The 20,981-nt window shown below is 34.5% G+C and overlaps 1 protein-coding gene across 1 annotated transcript in view; it reads left to right on the forward strand.

The window, feature by feature from the left end:
- Positions 1-20,981, forward strand: part of LOC138709299 (facilitated trehalose transporter Tret1-like) — a 37,217-nt gene that overhangs the window by 7,637 nt on the left and 8,599 nt on the right. Inside the window, exons 3-4 of the mRNA XM_069839972.1 lie at positions 901-1,036; positions 11,795-12,003. Coding sequence (XP_069696073.1) covers positions 901-1,036; positions 11,795-12,003 — 345 coding nt within the window. The remainder of the gene's footprint in view (positions 1-900; positions 1,037-11,794; positions 12,004-20,981) is intronic.

A 20,981-nucleotide genomic window follows, 5' to 3' on the forward strand; every position in this document is an offset into this window, starting at 1 on the left:
GGCCGTTCATTTCGATACAGGCTTCAGTTCTTTTGTGTATATTATCGCACTATAGACTATTGCATCTAATTCCAATTGCCAGTTTCGTCCTTCATACTAGTAACTCATGTTGAAATAATTCTGTACCTACTCTACGTACTGTGAATTCAATCTTCACTTCTGCCCGACCCGAAAATATAAAATTACTCAGACATGCTATCTACTGTCCGTCCAAGTGGTTATGCCGCAGGATTGTAGAAAGGAAGGAAATCACGTGACAGTTAATTACTTAACGAGGCCCTTTTATTTAAGTTAAATTAAACAGCTGTATAATATTACGTAAACGTCCAATTCCTAAGAGAAATTAATATTTTCAGAAAAGAGCTAAGACAGCCCAGCTTTTACAGAGGGGCGAGCAGAAGCAGGTGGGGGAAATCGGGATGCGACGTAGGCAAACGGACAGTACCTGTGCGAAAATATGATTCAATATTGAAATCTCTTTCGTCACTGGAAAACGCGAACATATTTCTGGAACGTACTATACTCAGTAACTCAGTACTGCTTACTATCTGCGGTCTTGGTTCTGTGTGGAGTTGGAACTTCCTTAGTAGAAGGGGTGGGAGTGAAGTACATTCAAAAACTCAGGTACAATAAAAATTGAAGTAAAAATAAAATGATGTCCCTGTATATGTACTGTATTACAATCTTGAATCTTGACTATATTTCTTTACTTTAGATTTGTACATGCTATATAAATTTCGACTGATCTATTAAAATCTCCTCTCTTCTTAGTTTTTAGAATTTTAGCTTTCATTTTTCTACAATATATAAGACTGAATGTTATATGACTTCAGTCGTCTTATTACTAAACCCTTCTGTTAAATTTCGTTATAACATGGGATGTTCTTATTTCGTTGGTAGCTCGTGATGATCACATGTGTAAACCTGGGTTTCTTAGTGTACGGAATGGGTTTGAGTCACACCGCCGTCCTTATCCCTCGTCTGCAGGAAGAAAACAACACCTTCACATTGAACGATCAAGAAGCTGCGACTATAGGTATGTGCAGAAATTTTTTCTATTCTCTTCTCCCTCTTCCTACGAGATATTGGAAGCCATAGCCTACTGTGGCCTTCTTCATTCGCAGTTTGTTCCTAGGATATTAAGCAAAAAGTCAAGATCATCTAGTCATGATATAGTTATTTCATAATACTCATATGTGGTATAGCCGATATGGGTAAAATACGATACATTCATTTCTACATTTCGTCATTTTCCTGCAAAGATATAATTAATTTTACAATTTTTTTCTCAGATATACAGAGTGAACCGTAAGTAATGTCATTAATTTTAAGGGGCTATTCTTTGAAATGTTTCAAACAAAAAAAGTTTAATACAATTTTGCTCTTTTTTGCTTTCTTTTCGAAAAAAAAATATATATATTTCTTATGAATCATTTCATGGCGTATATTGTAAAAGCTAGGCCTATGGAACTAATTCCCAATATTATCAGTCAATTTAAGAGAGCAGTGTATTATGATAATAAATGATCGAAAGAATTTCAGTTTTGTCCTTTAAATGTGCAAAAATTTGATCCGAGAAAATGTAAGTTTTCGTTCTGCAAAGAAATTTTAAAACTTAGTGCAGTGTGGCAATACAGAAAAATGGTATTTCACTTTTTTGTTGCTCTTTACTAAAGGAATCACCACCAGAATTAATGATATTACTTATGGTTCACTCTGTATAACTCTTGAGTAGCTCTATTTCAAAACATATGATTATTGATCGAAGGATGCGTTAGGATGCTGATTCGAAACGCGCTTTAATAGGTTCGATTTGTCTCAAGGTTTCTCAGATAGTTAGAGTGCCGAGACCAATTCTCGAACTTATGTCTCCAAACACCAACATGAATTCACCAATTCGTGATTCGAGATGGCGCCTTGTTCCGTCGGACCCCGGCCACTTAGTCACTCGTAATGAGTGCACTTCTGTACATAGTGTTGGACATTGTGCTACTGTCACATATTCTGTGACACAGTACATGAGGGTAGGCCACCAAAGGAGAACAGAGAGGTAGAACTTAAACTGAGAGGATTCGATCCGGCATCAGAGACTGAATCCAGTGTGGCTTAGTGAATGAAACGTCAGCACGTACAGCTGAACACTCGGGTTCGAATCCCGGTGTCGGAGAGAATTTTTCTCTGTTCTACCCTATGGCGATGAAGAATTCCTGCACGGAAATATCATATGTACTTCGGTACATCATAGTAATATGAATTCACCAATTCTATTGACGCTAGACTGCCTTGTCGTTCAAACAGCGATTAAAATCGAAAATAAAAAAGTGTATAAATGTGCTACTCAGTTTTATGTGTCAAGAAGACGGAGCATTAAAGTCTATACTTGAGAGTGGAGTAAGAAAGTAATGGAAGAGTAGAAAAATTAAGTCAGAAAATTAGCTGATAAAACACCCATGATATGTGGATAATTAAATAATGTAATATGAAAAAATAAGCATCTAAGCCAGTAGTGTCAGAGTTGTAAGCTCCGAAACCGGTTGTGGTGCTAGAGACGTCCAGTCGGAGCGTGAACTTGCTTATGTCTGTGGAAGCACCGGAGCACGTAACGAGTTATAGTGGAGCGCTCCGCTCCTTTTAGGCTGTGTCTGACAACGCTGATCTAAGCACTGAAGTAAAACCAGGGTGTTCAAACTGTAAAAAGCTCATTCTTATTTAAGTTACTGAAAAAAGTAGGCACAACGAAAACAAAACACTTTCTGGAAACTACAGTAAAATCAAAGCTATACAGAATATGAAGTACAACACAGACAGACATGTAGCTTTCAAGATATTGACAATGAAAAGAAGACGAAAGGAATGCGATCAACACAGATCATCAGAATGAGCACAGAAGATATACAACATGTCTGAGATATATGAAAAAGTAAAAGAAAAAGAACGATGTAAGACAAACTCATTTCGATGCAATGATTCAGGCAAAAGATATGGCATTTTTATAACTACTAGGTAGCATGAATTGTAATCCTTAGTGCTTCTTCTTCTGCTATTCAAGGTAATTTCTTATAGCTTCATGCAAGATACTAATTACCCAGTTAAAATAAAAAAAATAGAAAAATTCTGACTGGCATTTTCATAACTACTACACATTATAAACTTTTAATCCTTAGTGGTTCTTCTTCTGCTTTTCAAGATGAATTCATTTGTTCGTAGGATCATGAAAGATACAAAGTACAGGCTTGTTTCCGATCTCTGATAACGAATTTGAATGACATCATATGGGTCAGGAGTCACACGACAGCTGAACTGTGGCGCGAAGTGGCAGACCATAATGATGGGAGAAGTTGTTCTTTTCCCGGAACAGTTCCTATTGTTCCGGTTCCGGAAAAATACTATGTTCCAAACAACAGTTCCGAAATAACAGTTAAAAATATACAAGTTGAGATGTGTCTGAATCGTTCACTGATGCGAGTTATCTCTTTGACTCTCGCTCCATTTGAGGAGTCGTTCAAAGGGCGGTACAGTACCCTCCCTCTTCCCCAAGCAGCTAGTACATACGTTGGAGTAGAGGTGGGGAAAAAATAACGTAACACTTATTTTGGAACCGTTCCTTGTTTGGAACTGTTTCAAAAAGTAACAGCACCTTGGAACACTATGTTCCAAAATAACAGTGTTGCTCTGAGCTATTACGAAATACTTGCGGTTACAAATACTTGTTTCACTTTGGAACTACATTATAACAACGCCTGTTCCACAGAACGGAACATGTTTGGTATTATTGAAAGCAGTGACGCCAACTTTTGAAAAACAGTGGGTGGGCTCAAACATTTGACGAGCCTTATGTTAAATAAATCTCACAACACGATAAATTATTGGGTGGGCTCGGATTCCACGATCCCATATAAGTTGGCGCCACTGTTTCAAAGCAGAATTGGGAATCCTTTCGTCGTACTGAAAAAAATGTTGGAAACTAAAGTAAAAGATAAATAGTAAAGATACGAAGATAGTCTTTAAAAAATGTACACATTATCTTGGAACTGATGTTAATTAAGTAGACTATAGTATTCTATCAAATAACATAATGCCTGTATTATAGTAACTATATTGTAAATTTTATCAAGGGAGATGAAAATATATAGGTTATGCTTTATTTCCAAATATTTTACAGTTTTAGTTTCATTACCAACTCTTAAAGTTAAACTAAAATCTGTTGAAACATGGCTGTATAATTGAAGTTCTTTTGTTTTAAAAAAAAGTACAACGGTAAATTTTCAATATATTTCATTACAATGAGATTCCTATTCTTCATGACGGTTCATTATTAATATGAATTTTAGCACGGCCGAAATTATTATAGCTTTTATTTCCGCATTTTGGAGAAATTGAACACTACTGTGACCTTCAGCTAAGCAGAAGAGGAAGAATAGGTTAGGTTTTATATATTTTGATGTACCGAAGTACATATGATATTTCCATGCAGATATTCTGCGTCATCACATGATGAAAGAGAGATGGAACGGAGAAAAATTCTCTCCGGCGCCGGGATTGTATCCGGCGTGGCTTAGTGGATAAAGCATCAGCACGTAGAGCTGAAAACCCGGGTTCAAATCCCGGCGCCGGAGAGAATTTTTCTCCGTTCCATCTCTCTTTCATCAGGTTAGGTTTTATTTACCACTGGGATCCATTTCGAGTTCGTGATCAATTTACAAATAATTTAAAATTACATTACATTTCCTGCTTCGAACAAACCTGATCTACGAATTCAATTTAGCATTGGAAAAGATTTCATTTCCAGGAATTCACATCTGGACTCATTATGACATCGTACTGCATCACATGGCATACAGGGAAGTATGTGATCATTTAGCATCCGTACATGTTCCTAAATACCACTGTTACATTACGTACTAGTAGTACGTGGCTCTTCCACTGTTACTCCTGTTACAAAAAATACTTGCTGTTACAAAAAATAACTTGCTGTTACAAAAAATACTCGATGTTATGGAACTACATAATGAGTCATGACTATAAAATAACGTAACGGCCTGTTCCAAACCATCACTGTTACATTACATACTAGTAGTACTGTACCTGTTATACAAAATACTTGCTGTTACATGTTACAATATACTCGATGTTATGAAACACGGCCGACTTGATGCTCCCTTCGCTTTCAAAGGTGGAGCGAAGCTAGCATCAAGTCGGCCGTGTATGGAACTACATTATGACAACCGTTGCAGCAGTGTTATCAATTTAGCAACTTTGTCACTAGATCTGGCTACTTTTAACAATTTTCAGGGACAAAATCAATACCAACTTTTAATCCTGAACTGGCGTCGTGCATAAATATAACGTAACTGGTTTCGTGGTGTCAATACTGTCAGTATGACTTTTGGACTTTCTCATGGCCCTCGACTTATGCTTTTGCCTTTTTTACCCAAATGTTTGCATAAACTACTTTGACTAAAGGGTTTTAACAAAAATAAATTTTGTCACACGCTTCACAGAATGACAGAACTGAATTTAGGGACTTGACTTTGGAGGAGTTTCGTTCATTCCTGGTGTGTTTTATTTTGGTACAGTTTCCACATCAAATTATATATATAAATAATGTAAAAATTAATTTCTGATCCTACAGAATTTATCTGTTATGGTAACAACATGGAGTCAAGCCACAAAGGGAAAAACACTGGAGGAGGGATTCGATCCGGTGCTCTGGAACGAACTTCGGCGTAGGCTATATAATATATGGTGGTACTGTTATTTTGGAACTGTTATTTGGAACCTAGTATTTTCATGGAACTGGAACAGTTGGAACTGTTACGAGAAAATAACAACTTTTCCCATCTCTACGTTGGAGCACTCATCGCTCGGACTCCTCTTAAAATACGTTATCGGCATGACATCATAGCACACATGCTTCTCAATAGATGGCATTCCAATGCACATTCGAATCGGTTTGGAAACTTGCTGTGTATGCGGACAGAAGCTTCATGTTTATTAGATAAACAGCTGTTGAATACAAGGTCAGAATGCAACACTAATTGGTATATGAAGTCATGTAGATACGGTAACCAACTCAAAAATTTAACATGTCATTTAAAACGTGTAGTATGTAATTTTTGTTCTCCGTGTTACATATTAAAAAAAAATTAAAATCATTAATTTTTATTTTTACTTTTCTTAATGCTTAGCTATAATAATAATAATAATAATAATAATAATAATAATAATAATAATAAAAGTTCATACATAATAAAATATATAACTACTGTATATATTGATATATTAGCATTAGTGAAACCTGAAACCCCACACTTAGTAAAATGTTAGAAACGCTCTGTACCAAAGTGTAGTACTTTAAACTTCGCATCACACCTCGCTCTGTGTCATTACTTATGATCACACTACAGAGATTTCAATTTCCATGCTTCCTCATCCATCCACATGAGAGTTCCAAGTTCCAACTTGTTCCAAGTACAACATAAAGAACGACGAGAACAGTGTAGCCGCAGCTGTCATTGTTCAACGGAACAGGTTCCGACTGTTCACTGTTGTCTCGGAGTCGGAACATGCCTTGCGCAACGCAGTACTGCGGACCTGCAACAGCTGGACAAGTGAGCAGCTCGGAGTCGGAACAGTGTTATTTCGGAACAGGAGGTTCCGACCTACTGTTCATTTTTGCAACAGTTCCGAGACCGGAACAGTTCCAAAATAACTGTTGTGTTATTTTTTACCCATCTCTAGCAGACCAGTAGTGAGTGATTTCATAGTCGGAGTGCACGGCGACTCACAGTAGATATTCCCAAGAAAATCGAGCCTTTTTGGAAGGGGTACATTACGACCCTTTCCAATGCCAAGTACAGTGAAGTGAAAATAAACGAAACCTGCAATAAACGAAGTTTCGTTATTTCCAAGAAAGGCATCTTCTGTGTACTGAATAAGATTGGTAAAGCTCGAATGAAATTAATTTGTATCATCTCGTGGGGTGCGGCGACTTGTGACGGGGGTGGATTTGCTTGCTTTTTCCACTGTGTAATTAATCCCATCCTAGCTTTGCCAGTCTTATTTGGTACACACGAGATGCTTCTCTTGGAAATAACGAAACCACGTTTTTTGCAGGGTCCTATGATTTTCACGTAACTGTACTTGGTATCGGAAAGGGTTGTTATGTACTCCTCCCAAAAAGACTCGATTTTCTTTGGCATTGCTACTGTAATACACCGCGCACTCTGATTATGAAATCACTCACTACTGGTCTGTCACCTCTCGCCGCAATTCAGCTGTCGGTATGATACATGACGTCATTCAATTCGTTATCAGAGATCGGAAACAACCCTGTAGAAGTAAACTATTATGAATCCAAAAACCTATAAAAATGCTCACTGTTGTACAAAATAGTAATTTATAGTATAAGAGAGTAAAATTAGACTTTATGCGCGAGCTGAAAGTTCAGCTTCCGAGACGTATCTGAGGGTGATAACTTTTACGAGCGCATAAAATCTATTTACTCTTGTTTGCAATAGGGCTTACATTATTTTATCCATAACTGATATCTAAATTTCATTACTGATATTTAAATTTAATTTTAAAACTGTACGCCTTTCCTTTGTAATGTGGTTTGTGAAGACGTTGAATGCATGGGTATTATTACTGCTAAAGTATTGGTTCTCATGGAGAAAATGATTTAATAGTAATTTATAAGAAAACAGAGTAAAATTAGATTTTATGGGCGAGTAGAAAGTTTAGCGCCCGAGGTGAAGCCGAGGGTGATAATTTCCACGAGCGCATAAACTTTGTTTACTCTTGTGTGCTATATAATATTTTACCCATTACTATCTAAATTTCATTATTAGTATCTAAATTAAATTTTATTTTACGCCTTTTCTTTGTAATGTGCTGTTTGTGAAGAAGTTATAAATGAGTTAATATATGGATTTCATGGCTGCTAATGTGTTGGTTGTATTGGAAAATGTTCTTAATTCACAGCAGTGAATTAAAAATTTTTATTCAGTGCTGTGAATAAAGCCATTGTTTAGGTTGCTAAGGACGATGAAAAAATAAAGACCAGTTTAGATACGAGTTATGGATAAAAATATAATTTAATTCTTTGAGTTAATATATATTTACGATACAGGAAGGATAAGAGAATTTGTACTGTATTGTATTGTATTTAGTAACATCGCATGGTATTCATACATGCTTACAGCTAGAAAATGGAACAAGTCAAAAAACTTAATACTATTATAAAATCTTAATTTATAGTCACAGTCTAGATGAATTATATACAGACGAGATTTACAATATAGTCTACTAGAACAACACATACTTTTAGTATCAATTTCATGAAGTGTTATTGAATGTCATGAATTCACCTACAGAACGAAAGGCGTGAGAAATTAGGTACTTCTTTAATTTGGCCCTAAATAATTTTATGTTTTGAGTTTCATTTTTTATATCGATAGGGAGGCTATTAAACATTTGTACTGCCATATAACGCACTCCTTTTTGATAGCACGATAGACTTGCCGATGGAGTATGAAAGTAATTTTTTGACGTGTATTTATGCTATGAACTGTTGAATTAGTTACAAAGATTTCACGATTACATACGAGGAAGATTATTAATGAAAAAATATACTGACAAGCCATGGGCATTATTTGTAGTTTTTTAAAAATAGTCCTACACGACTCCCTAGATTTCGCACCTACTATTATTCTATTACTCTTTTTTGTAATAGAAATATATTGTTACTATCTGTGGAATTTCCCCAGAATATTATTCCAAAACTCATTACCGAGTGGAAGTATGCAAAGTATATTATTTTTAAAGTATTGATATTTCCTATCTTTTGCATAGATCTAATAGCAAAACAAGCTGAATTTAGTTTGGGGGTAATTTCTTTAATATGATTTTTCCAATTTAACACATTATCGATTTTTAAGCCAAGAAATTTGGATGTTGTTGTTTCTAATAGGGACCTATTATTAATTATTGCACTAGAAATTTGCGACGTTGAATTTGGATAGGATTTAAATTGAATTATGTTAGTTTCGTTACAATTTAATAATAATTTATTGGCTGAGAACCAGTCACATATTTTGAAGAGAATTTCCTCTGTTGAAGATTGGAGTGTGTTGGAGTTATTGGCTGTAATTACTATACTTGTGTCATCTGCAAATAATATGGGATGACCTACATCTTTTATTAGGGGGGCAAGATCATTTATAAACGCTAGAAAAAGTAGGGGACCTAATATTGATCCTTGAGGACTTCCATTATTAATAGTTCCCCATGTCGATGCAGATTTCATAGTTGTATTGATTTCAACTTTCTGTTTCCTATCTATGAGATATGAGTAAAAACCATTGGTGTGCAACACCTTTAATTCCATAATAATCTAATTTATCTAGCAGCATTTTATGACTTATACAGTCAAATGCTTTGGATAAATCACAGAAAATCCCTCCAACTTGTAATTTTTTTATTGACTGCCTCCAGAATTTTGTCAGTTAAACTAAATGTTGCATTTTCTGTGCCTTTATTTTTCCTAAATCCAAATTGTTCTGGGACTAAAATGTTGTATCTTTCTAGATGATGATATAATCTTTTATACATTGCTTTTTAAAAGATTTTGGAGAAAACTGGTAGAAGTGATATGGGTCTGTAATTTTCTGGAGACGTTGTTTCTCCCTTTTTGAAAATAGGAATAACCACTGAATATTTTAGTCTCTCGGGAAATATACCGTTGAACATTGAATAGTTACATAAATAACTTAATGGCCCAGCTATAATATGTGAACTCGCTTTTAATATTTTGCTTGTTATTTCATCATACTCTGAGGAGTTTTTTTGATTTTAGATGTTTAATAATTGCAATTATTTCTTGTTTGTTTGTTGGAAATATTTGAATATTTGGGAATTTTGTCGGAAAATATTATGTTAAAGAATCTAAACAGTTAATAACATGACCTTGGGGGATGTTGAGGTTATCAGTTATTGTAAGAACATATTTGTTAAATATGTTTGCAATTTCATTTGGGTCTGACGTTTTTGTATTGTTAGATATAAGGTTATAGTTTGTTACTTTACTTTTTGATCGTCCACTTTCTTTTTTAATTATGTTCCAAGTTGTTTTGATTTTATTATCAGAGTTTTGTATTGTTGTATTATAGTGTAATTCTTTAGCTTTTTGAATTACTTTGTGTAATATTTTTGAATAATTTTTATAGTGTTGTTTTAATTTTGTATCATTACTATTTCTGCTCTGTATGTATAATGATCTCTTGGTTTGGCATGATATTTTAATACCTTGTGTAATCCATCTATTGTTACATATTGCTTCATTTTTATACTTTACAGGGAAACTGGATTCAAAAATATTTAGAAATGTTTTATGAAACTCGTTGAATTTACTGTTCATATCACTTCGACTGTATACTGATGCCCATGTTTCATTTTTAAGATTTATTTCAAAATTACTTAATGATTCCCTGTTTATATTTCTGAATCTCACTTTAGTTGGTTTTTTTGATGATGTGTTAATATTTATACTTAAGAGTTGAGCATCGTGATCCGAAAGATCATTAATTATTGGGATCGTTTGAGATATACCTATTTTTTCTTTTCCGATGAATATGTTGTCTATTGCAGCAGCTGAATCCCCTTGTATTCTGTTCAGAAAGTTTACTGTGTAAATTAAATTGAAAGATGCTAGCAATGAATTTAGTTGATCTTTCCTATTGCTTTCTGTTAGATAATCGACATTGATGTCTCCGCAAATAATGCATTCACGTTTCAGTTTCTGTAAGTATTCTAGTGGCTTTTCCAATAAATGAATAACATTTTCGTAGTCTCCAGATGGTGCTCTATATAGACATATTATAATGAAATTATATGTTTCATTTTCTAATTGTTTATTAACATACACGTTTCGACACATAATTATATTAGTAGGGCGTTATCACACATGTATAGAAACCACTCAGTATTTCTCCCGTTGTCCAGATTTGTGCGAGGCGGGCTTCGCATCTCGCACGTCGCATGCGTCGGTTCAGAAAAACCAAGGCTTTCGTCGTTCTGCTTCACTCATACCAAGAGACCCTCTATTACTTTTTACTCGGTAGATATACAATCGTCACAGTATTAGTACCAATTTCCTAGCTCTACTTATGACAGTCATATCTTCGGCATCTTCGTCCTACATATTCACAAATAGAGTCTGAATACGCTAATATGTTTTCGCGGGATATCAGCCGAGTTAAAATTTTGGAATGTTCCAAGCTTTCAACTGCTATCTCTGCAGCCATCTTCAGGGAAGTAGTGTCTGGACAGAAAGTCGTAGGTAACATCTATATAACCTACGACTTTCTGTCCAGACACTACTCCCCTGAAGATGGCTGCAGAGATAGCAGTTGAAAGCTTGGAACATTCCAAAATTTTAACGCGGCTGATATCCCGCGAAAACATATTAGCGAACCAACGCCGAGAAAGCCTCAAATCATACAGAGTCTGAATAATTTCACAATTTCTTTTTCAGGGTCTTCTATTTACAACGGATCAATTGGTCGGACGAAGTCTCGACTGCATCCTCTATAGACACAAGGAAAAAGGAATTTGATTTTATATTGATAATGTTCATTTCGAGGACACTAATGAAAATTAAAAAGAGCAATGTCACCCTCAATCTCTCTTTCTTTCTCTGTCTCACACGCACACAAACACAATGTGATTATTTTATTAAGTTTTTTACTATTTTCGGAAAAAGAATACAATTAAATTTGTTTTCGGTGTATTCCAGTGAGCATCTATTCCATTATTTCTCCTCTCGGGTACATGTTTGGCGGCATCATCACAGACTTCTGGGGGCGAAGAAAGATGATCATACTGGGACACGTGGCCTACATCGTAGGTTGGATCACAATCGCTGCGGCCCAGAATGTCAGCACGATATTGGCTGGTAGAATCATCGAGGGCATCGCGAAAGGCATCGTCGTTACAACCGGAGCTGTAATAATTTTATAATATTAAGTTCTGTACAATGTGGAGAGAATGGACATCCTCAACTAACAAGCAAACATTCTCATGGGGGCAGATAAAATTTGATTTTTTTTTCTTGCACCATGTTAATAATATCATAACAAGTGCTTGTACAAATTTTGGTCACGCGAACGCAATTACGACAGCCTTGCAGAAAATAAATTTTCCTGGGTTTGTTAATAGTAAAAAAAAATTCGTGGAAACATTTATTGGAACAGCTACAGTAATTGTTGAAAAAAGAAAACGTTAATATGTATATGTTCTCTTATTTCAAATTCTGCGCACCGCTACCCCAATCTATTTGGCTTCTCGTTTTCAAAATTTATCCGCATATCATCAGCTAAGTGCAAGATCTCATCATAACAATTTACTCATTATACCCTACCACATGACATCTTTATATTCTTCATCCTATACAGTTTCAGTTGCTAGAAATTGGAACTCGCTTCCGAGTGATATAAGGGGTTGTTGGACAATAACTTCATTTAGGTCAAAATTATATAAATTCTTACTTAACAGATTAATTGCTGAATAATATTTGTTACTTATAATGAAACTAACATCTGTCCATTCTTATTATTATTATTATTATTATTAATATTATTATTATTATGATTATTATTATTATTATCATCATTAATTTCTCTAAATAGATTTACAAAACCTCTAATGGCAATTACATTAATATTCTCATCATAGAAATAGAAATATATATATATATATATTCTCCCTGTTACATAGTCCTAGTAAGCCTATATTAAATTAATTTTCATCATTTTACTAGCTATTTCAAATATTAAATTAATTATAATTCATTAAATTAAATTAGCTCATAAATTAAGTTACTATTTTACCTTATAGATTTATCTAAATTTAAATAAATATGTAGTGAAGAATATTGCTGGAGAACCTTTTAAGTGTAGTGTAAATATTTGTAATTTAAATTTATGTATTGTATTGATTAAGGCTGGTTGAGTGGAAGAGAAGGCCTTATGGCCTTAACTCTGCCAGCGAAAATAAAACATTATAATTATTATTATTATTATTATTATTATTATTATTATTATTATTATTATTATTATCATCATCATCAAAAAGTAGAACTTCTTAAATGCTTCAATAAAAAACATTCACTTCAATATACCAACTGCTTTTTTAAGTAATCAGTTTGTGTCGCTCCTCAAGTATTTACTCAAACGTACATGTCAGGTTTCTGCAATTCACGATTCAGTTGCGTTGCCGGTTTAGTGCTACAACAAATAAGAAAACCCAACGTTCAAGAAGTAAACTTGTGACTCTGTAAGAATACCGATAACATAGGTTTGACATGCACTGTACATCACCATCACAGTTATCATACGATAACAATAGTAGAAAAATTCTACGTTCCATAGATTTAGGCCTATATATTGTATACCGTATACAGTTAAAATGTGAACCTAACTTTTCAATAATATTTTAACCTAATACGTCATAATCATTGCATCCATGAATGCTCATTAAACTTTACGTCTTTTACGTTATGTCTTGCTTGTTCTATTAAGCCTTGGTTTTTCTGAACAGACGCATCCGAGTTGCGAGGCCGCAGCGCACAAATCCGGACTACACGAAAGATAGTGGTTTCTATAACTGCGAGGTGCGGAGTCTGCGTACCTCGCAGTTATAGAAACCACTCACTATCATTCGTGTAGTCCGGATTTGTGCGCGGCGGGCCTCGCTCCTCGCATGCGTCGGTTCAGTAAAACCAAGACTTTACAGTCACCTTTTGTCTCACAAAATGTATTGTAGATATATTTTTAGTCTCAAGCAAAGGACAAAAAGTCACGGATATCTTCCTGAAAAACGGAGAACTGGCCCGTAATTTTACTTCATTTCTACTTGTTTCGTGTAGAAAATCTTTGTCTTTTACACAAAGAATAGTATGCAAAATATAATGGACATATGTTTCTCACTTCATCTAAATTCTGTATTTGCGGATAGTCGAAAAAAAAAGTCTCTGCAATACTATGTTTCGTGAAATATTGATACCTGGTATAGGGGAGACTAGGAAGGTTTGACCATAGGTAAGGTTTGACTCATCCCAATTATCTAAAATCTCGCAGTTTGTCGATTGCCATCTTCTATTACATCTTTGCTCTGAAGGCTCAAGCACTTCATTTGTACTTCTATATTTGTTGTTTATCGAACTGATAATGAAATGCATCAAAATTGTCTAAGGAACAGATAACATATTATAGAAAATTCTTTGTCTATAAATCATAAACTTTGGGTAAATAAACTGCCTGGTGGATCGCATCCTATGGCTATGCAAAACTGTCTGCTCAATCAGTTATTTTGCCGCTAGATTGCAGACAGTCCACAGCGCTATACATTATCTGTAATAGGGATGTGCACTACCTGTCACCTAGCGGCTACACGCACAAAAGCGTTTATTCATCAGGCAGTGTAAGCACCCATAGGATGCGATCCAGCAAGCAGTGGCTAAATATAAACGAGTTATTTATTTGTCTATCCATTGGGGACTTGGTAACTAGTGTTTTAGTTTATTGGCATTATTACATTGAAATTTCTTATTTTAATAGCTCAGATATGATAATCAGTTGTAAAATTCTGTTACTGAACGAAAAGTTTCATCTGTTCAAATCAAATATCTTGCACATTTAAAGGAGAAATCTAATTTTTTCAATCACTTATTTTCATAACAACCGTTATCTTCAGTTGATTGAGCATATTTGTAATTAATAAAACATTTAAAGGAGAAAACTATTTTTTTTTCAATCACTTATTTTCATAACAACCGTTATCTTCAGTTGATTGAGCATATTTGTAATTAAATGAATAGCTTTCCCAAAATACGCTATGAAATATTTCATAAAACAATTATTATCTCGAAAAGGAAGCAAAAACGAGCAAAGTTATATATAAAATGTTTCTCTTTTCAGATTAATAAATTAATTAATGACATTACTTACGGTTCACCCTGTGTGTGTGCGTCCTTGCTTATGTGTGAACTAAAATCTGAGCATACCGCTTGGTAAATTGAGGACGTAGCTGCAATAAGGGCCCATACTCCAAAATGCTGTTCTGAGATATATAGAGTTGGAATTTTTAAAAACAGTGCAGGGCCTATAATAGTACATTATGCAACGAGCCTATAATGAAGGTAATTAAGAAGTGAGTATGGATATTTATGAAACGAGCGCAAGCGAGTTTCATAATTTTCATACGAGCTTCTTAATTACCATTATAGGCGAGTTTCATACGACTTTTTATGCTCGACCATATTTCTAACTTGATATTATTAATTTTATTGTATCTGACCTGGAGCAATGTCCCGTATGTTGTGAGATGTGCGCAGACGCGAAAGTATTGATTTTTTCCGAGGAACAGACGTGCACATTGACCTTGCTAGGCCTTAAGAACCTACAGAGATAGCATTGAAATTAAATTAGACATTGAAAAACGAGATGACAAATTGAATTTATTTGAATATTATTTACAATTAACGCTAATTATTATAGTAACAGAACATAACCTTCTGCGACAGTATTGGATTTCCAGCCTCCGTGACTTTTCGCTAATTCTCTTTCGATTGCATATCCGAGAATAATCGATACTTGCGGTTTTATAACGGTAGAAAGCTGACCTGTCATTGGCTGAACAGTTGTAACCTGAGTCGTCATTGGCTGAAAGACCTTACCTTTAATGAGTAGGTGTACTTTAATGACATGCATTAAAGGTCTGCTACCAGGTGTACGAGTATAATTACTACATTTCGGCATGGTCGAGCATAAAATATATTAAAATTAACTTACCTGCATTACTGTTCAAAATTTCTCAACGAAACTTTGTGGGTATAACAAAGAAACTACGGATAATCGATTTATGCATTTTCCGGAAAAAGGGCCTATGGGGCTATGAGCCCTTATTGCAGCTACGTCATCAATTAGGGTTCTCTTGGGCGATCGTTTAATAATAATAATAATAATAATAATAATAATAATAATTATAATAATAATAATAATAATAATAATAATAATAATAATAATAATAATACTTACTTACAAATGGCTTTTAAGGAACTCGCAGGTTCATTGCCGCCCTCACATAATCCCGCCATCGGTCCCTATCCTGTGCAAGATTAATCCAGTCTCTGACATCATATTCTACCTCCCTCAAATCCATTTTAATACTATCCTCCCATCTACGTCTCGGCCTCCCCAAGGTCTTTTTCCCTCCGGCCTCCCAACTAACACTCTATATGCATTTCTGAATTCGCCCATACGTGCTACATGCCCTGCCCATCACAAACGTCTGCATTTAATGTTCGCAATTATGTCAGATGAAGAAAACAATATTAGCATTAGTATTATGTATTAATAGTTCAAAAGTACATAAACTTAATAATTGAAACTGATATATGCACAAATAGTGATTATACACAATAAATATATAATTTAATAACAAATTTTATATCATGTAACTATTCAATTTCTGTTGGTTTAACTTACACTTACTTCTGGTTTTAGCGCAAGTTTTCACCCTATCGCATTTATTTTAAACATTCAAACTTCTTTACTTGAAATTCTCTTTTTTTTTTTAACTCTATAATAAACAAGTGTATATAAATCGTCCCTGCTGCTATATTCATCCAATTATCTTTTACAACAGACATATTTATATTTAAATTTTAGATCCTTGTTTACATAATACTTAACTATTTCACGTAATAAATATCGCATTCAGGTTAGCAGATGCCGACAATATGTGAACAAACTTAACAGCAGAATCGGTACATTCTATGTGTATATGTAGGGCAGTGTCTAACCTTGCGCATTCGCTTGTCAGCAAAAATCGTCTACGTAACCTCAATACAGCTGTCAGCTTACTTGTTTAAACATATTATTTGTCAATCTAATTACATGATCAACATTAATTCCACTTTAATCAATTGAATCGCATGCACTCATTTACATTCATTGCTATTACGTTTCTAATAAATTCATAACTCAATACAATCCTGTCTAATTTCAAATATAGTATTTACCAATTTATAACGTCTTAATCGTTTGATCATTTACTAATCAGTATAGTTATTTGCAAAAAACCTTGAAGAAAACAATATGTGCAGTTCTGCATTGTGTAACGTTCTCCATTCTCCTGTAACTTCATCCCTCTTAGCCCCAAATATTTTCCTAACAACGTTCTTCTCAAACATCCTTAATCTCTGTTCCTCTCTCAAAGTGAGAGTCCAAGTTTCACAACCATACAGAACAACCGGTAATATAACTGTTTTATAAATTCTAACTTTCAGATTTTTTGACAGAAGACTAGATGACAAAAGCTTCTCAACCGAATAATAACACGCATTTCCCATATTTATTCTGCGTTTAATTTCCTCCCGAGTGTGATTTATATTTGTTACTGTTGCTCCAAGATATTTGAATTTTTGCACCTCTTGGAAAGATAAATCTTCAACTTTTATGTTTCCATTTCATACAATATTCTCGTCACGAGACATGATCATATACTTCGTCTTTTCGGGATTTACATCCAAACATATCGCTTTACTTGCTTCAAGTAAAATTTCCGTGTTTTCCCTAATCGTTTGTGAATTTTCCCTAACATATTCACGTCATCCGCACAGACAAGAAGCTGATGTAACCCATTCAATTCCAAACCCTCTCTGTTATCCTGAACTTTCCTAATGGCATATTCTAGAGAAAAGTTAAAAAGTAAAGGTGATAGTGCATATCCTTGCTTTAGTCCGCAGTAATAATAATAATAATAATAATAATAATACTAATAATAATAATAATATCATTATTTTAGCAAAATTAAAATCAATGTGTTCAGAAATGAATGTCACGAGTCATAGTACCCGATAAATCAATGTGCGTCATTTTGTACCTCAACCGATTCGCGAAAGGAAACGATGACAAGAAAAGAATAACTATCGTCTGCCACAAACATCAGGCGACAGACAGTCGATAACAAGTAATTATGCAAGACTGTAATCAATGCCAGTTTGTGCATTTCTATTGACAGACTGTAGTAAATAAACAAGTGAATGAAATATCTCATGACACAAAAACATGTCCCTCAGAGACTGCCATGATAGATGGACGGACGGACGGACGGACGGACGGACAGACAGACAGACAGACAGACAGACAGACAGACAGACAGACGGATAGCTGGATAGGTAGGTAGGTAGATAGATGGATAGATGGATAGATAGATAGATAGATAGATAGATAGATAGATAGATAGATAGATAGATAGATAGATAGATAGATAGATAGATAGATAGATAGATAGATAGATAGATTAGATAGATAGATATAGATAGATAGATATAGATAGATAGATAGATAGATAGATAGATAGATAGATAGATAGATAGATAGATAGATAGATAGATAGATAGATAGATAGATAGATAGATAGATAGATAGATAGATAGATAGATAGAGATAGATAGATAGATAGATAGATAGATAGATAGATAGATAGATAGATAGATAGATAGATAGATAGATAGATAGATAGATAGATAGATAGATAGATAGATAGATAGATAGATAGATAGATAGATAGATAGATAGATAGATAGATAGATAGATAGATAGATAGATAGATAGATAGATAGATAGATAGATAGATAGATAGATAGATAGATAGATAGATAGATAGTTAGATAGATAGATAGATAGATATAGATAGATAGATATAGATAGATAGATATAGATAGATATAGATAGATAGATATAGATAGATAGATAGATATAGATAGATAGATAGATAGATAGATAGATAGATAGATAGATAGATAGATAGATAGATAGATAGATAGATAGATAGATAGATAGATAGATAGATAGATAGATAGATAGATAGATAGATAGATAGATAGATAGATAGATAGATAGATAGATAGATAGATAGATAGATAGATAGATAGATATAGATAGATAGATAGATAGATAGATAGATAGATAGATAGATAGATAGATAGATAGATAGATAGATAGATAGATAGATAGATAGATAGATAGATGGATAGATAGATAGATAGATAGATAGATAGATAAGTGCATTTATTGATGCATGATAAATTATACAAACTCATGTACACAATATCCTTCGCACGAGCCCGTACGGCCATTCGTGCTGTAACTATGCACAGTTTGAATCTTCAAATAAAACAAAAATAATACTAATAATAATAAAATAGTAAAAAACATTTGTTCTTATTACTACTGTTATCATTAATTATCACAATTACAACTAATCTAACTTCAAACCAAATTTCACAAAAATAATAAAAAAATAAAATAAATGTAAGATATGAAAAGAGAGAGAGAGAAAAAAAACACAGTGAAACATATATATATATATATATAAACAATTCAATTCCTTTTTGAGACTGCACGAAATAATCCGACTAATAAATATAAAGGTAATACATAAAAAACATACACACGCGATAAAATACAAATAGAAAAGAAGACACAATAAATACAAAAATAGCATTATCCACTAATTACTTCATCATTCCAACACTAATTAATAACTCTTTCCCTTATTTTCTCGGATCCCTCCCCCTCGGCCAGTTCCACCCTCAACTGTAGAACTTTTGCCATAAATTTTCCCACACTGTCACAAAATTTAACGTTATTTAACATATATGTTGCCAAGTGCCCCCTGCCAGATGTAATGAAGGACTCTGGCAGGAATCGTTTCCTCAGAGCTTCTGTGGCTTCACACTCCGACAAAATGTAGTGTGATGTCTCGCCTTTACCGCAAAGAGGACATATTCTCGCCCCCTCTTCGTTGACGGTTTTAAGTGCCCTCCAGGCTCCTGACGAAACCAGATTAAACCCAGTCTACCTTCTTTGCTATCTCCATAGAGATATAGTTCGCCCCCCCCCAATTTGTTTTGATCATCGATTTGATCTCCAGAGCAACCTTATCCCTACATTCCCCTTCTGTTATTCGCCTGTCTATATCCTTCAGGCGTTTCTTGACTTTCCGCCAGACATTTCGCTTGTTCCTGCAATCTTCCCCGATTATAAATCCCATGCCTATTTCCTCCAATCCTCTGCGTAATCTACCTGCCCAGGTTACTTGGTCTCTCCTCTCGAGTTGCTCCCCATAACAGACCGCTCTAATAAGAGACTGACCTCCATGCACAATCCTCAAGTAGTACTTTAAAACTTTTATCTTGCATTCTATTGAGTCTCTATGGCGTCCGAATTCTCTTAGGATTCCGCTGTTAGCCGTTCCCCTCCCCACCCCCGCTATCCGTTTTAAACAGTCGCTTTGTACCTGGTTAAGTTTTTCCGTTCTTCCCCAACCCCAAATTTCTGCCCCATACGTAATTGTAGATCTAACTACCGCGTTGTATACTTTATATAATAAATTTAGAGAGACTTCAGGGATTTTGTTACGTATCTTCAGCGTTTCCATCGCTTTTATCAGTGCCCTGTGTTTTGTAGTGTCTATATGTGTATTCCATTTTCCGTTACCCCTAAGTAAACAAAACTTTTCACGTTGTTCAGTGCTCGGCCTTCGTATGTCCAGGTCTCCCTTTTACTGTAAACACATCCGTTCTTAAAGATCATAGTCTTCGTCTTTTCAGTATTTACTTTCAATCCCCAGTCCCTAGAGTATATTTGGAGCTTGTCAAGTCCTTTCTGCAATCCCTTAACACTTCTAGAACATAATGTCAGATCGTCCGCATATAACAATACTGGAATATTCACGTCACCTATGACTGGGGCGTCAATGTCTTCTCGTAACATAATCTCTGTAATATCGTCAATAAACAGGTTAAAAAGTAAGGGAGACAGTATGCAACCTTGTTTCACACCTCTGCGACTGGTAAAGCTTTCAGACACTCTGTTCATGTCGTACTTAACACAAAATTCCACTTTATTATAGAT

The sequence above is a fragment of the Periplaneta americana genome, chromosome 11, assembly GCF_040183065.1.
Source record: "Periplaneta americana isolate PAMFEO1 chromosome 11, P.americana_PAMFEO1_priV1, whole genome shotgun sequence".
Classification (NCBI taxonomy): Eukaryota; Metazoa; Arthropoda; class Insecta; order Blattodea; family Blattidae; genus Periplaneta; species Periplaneta americana.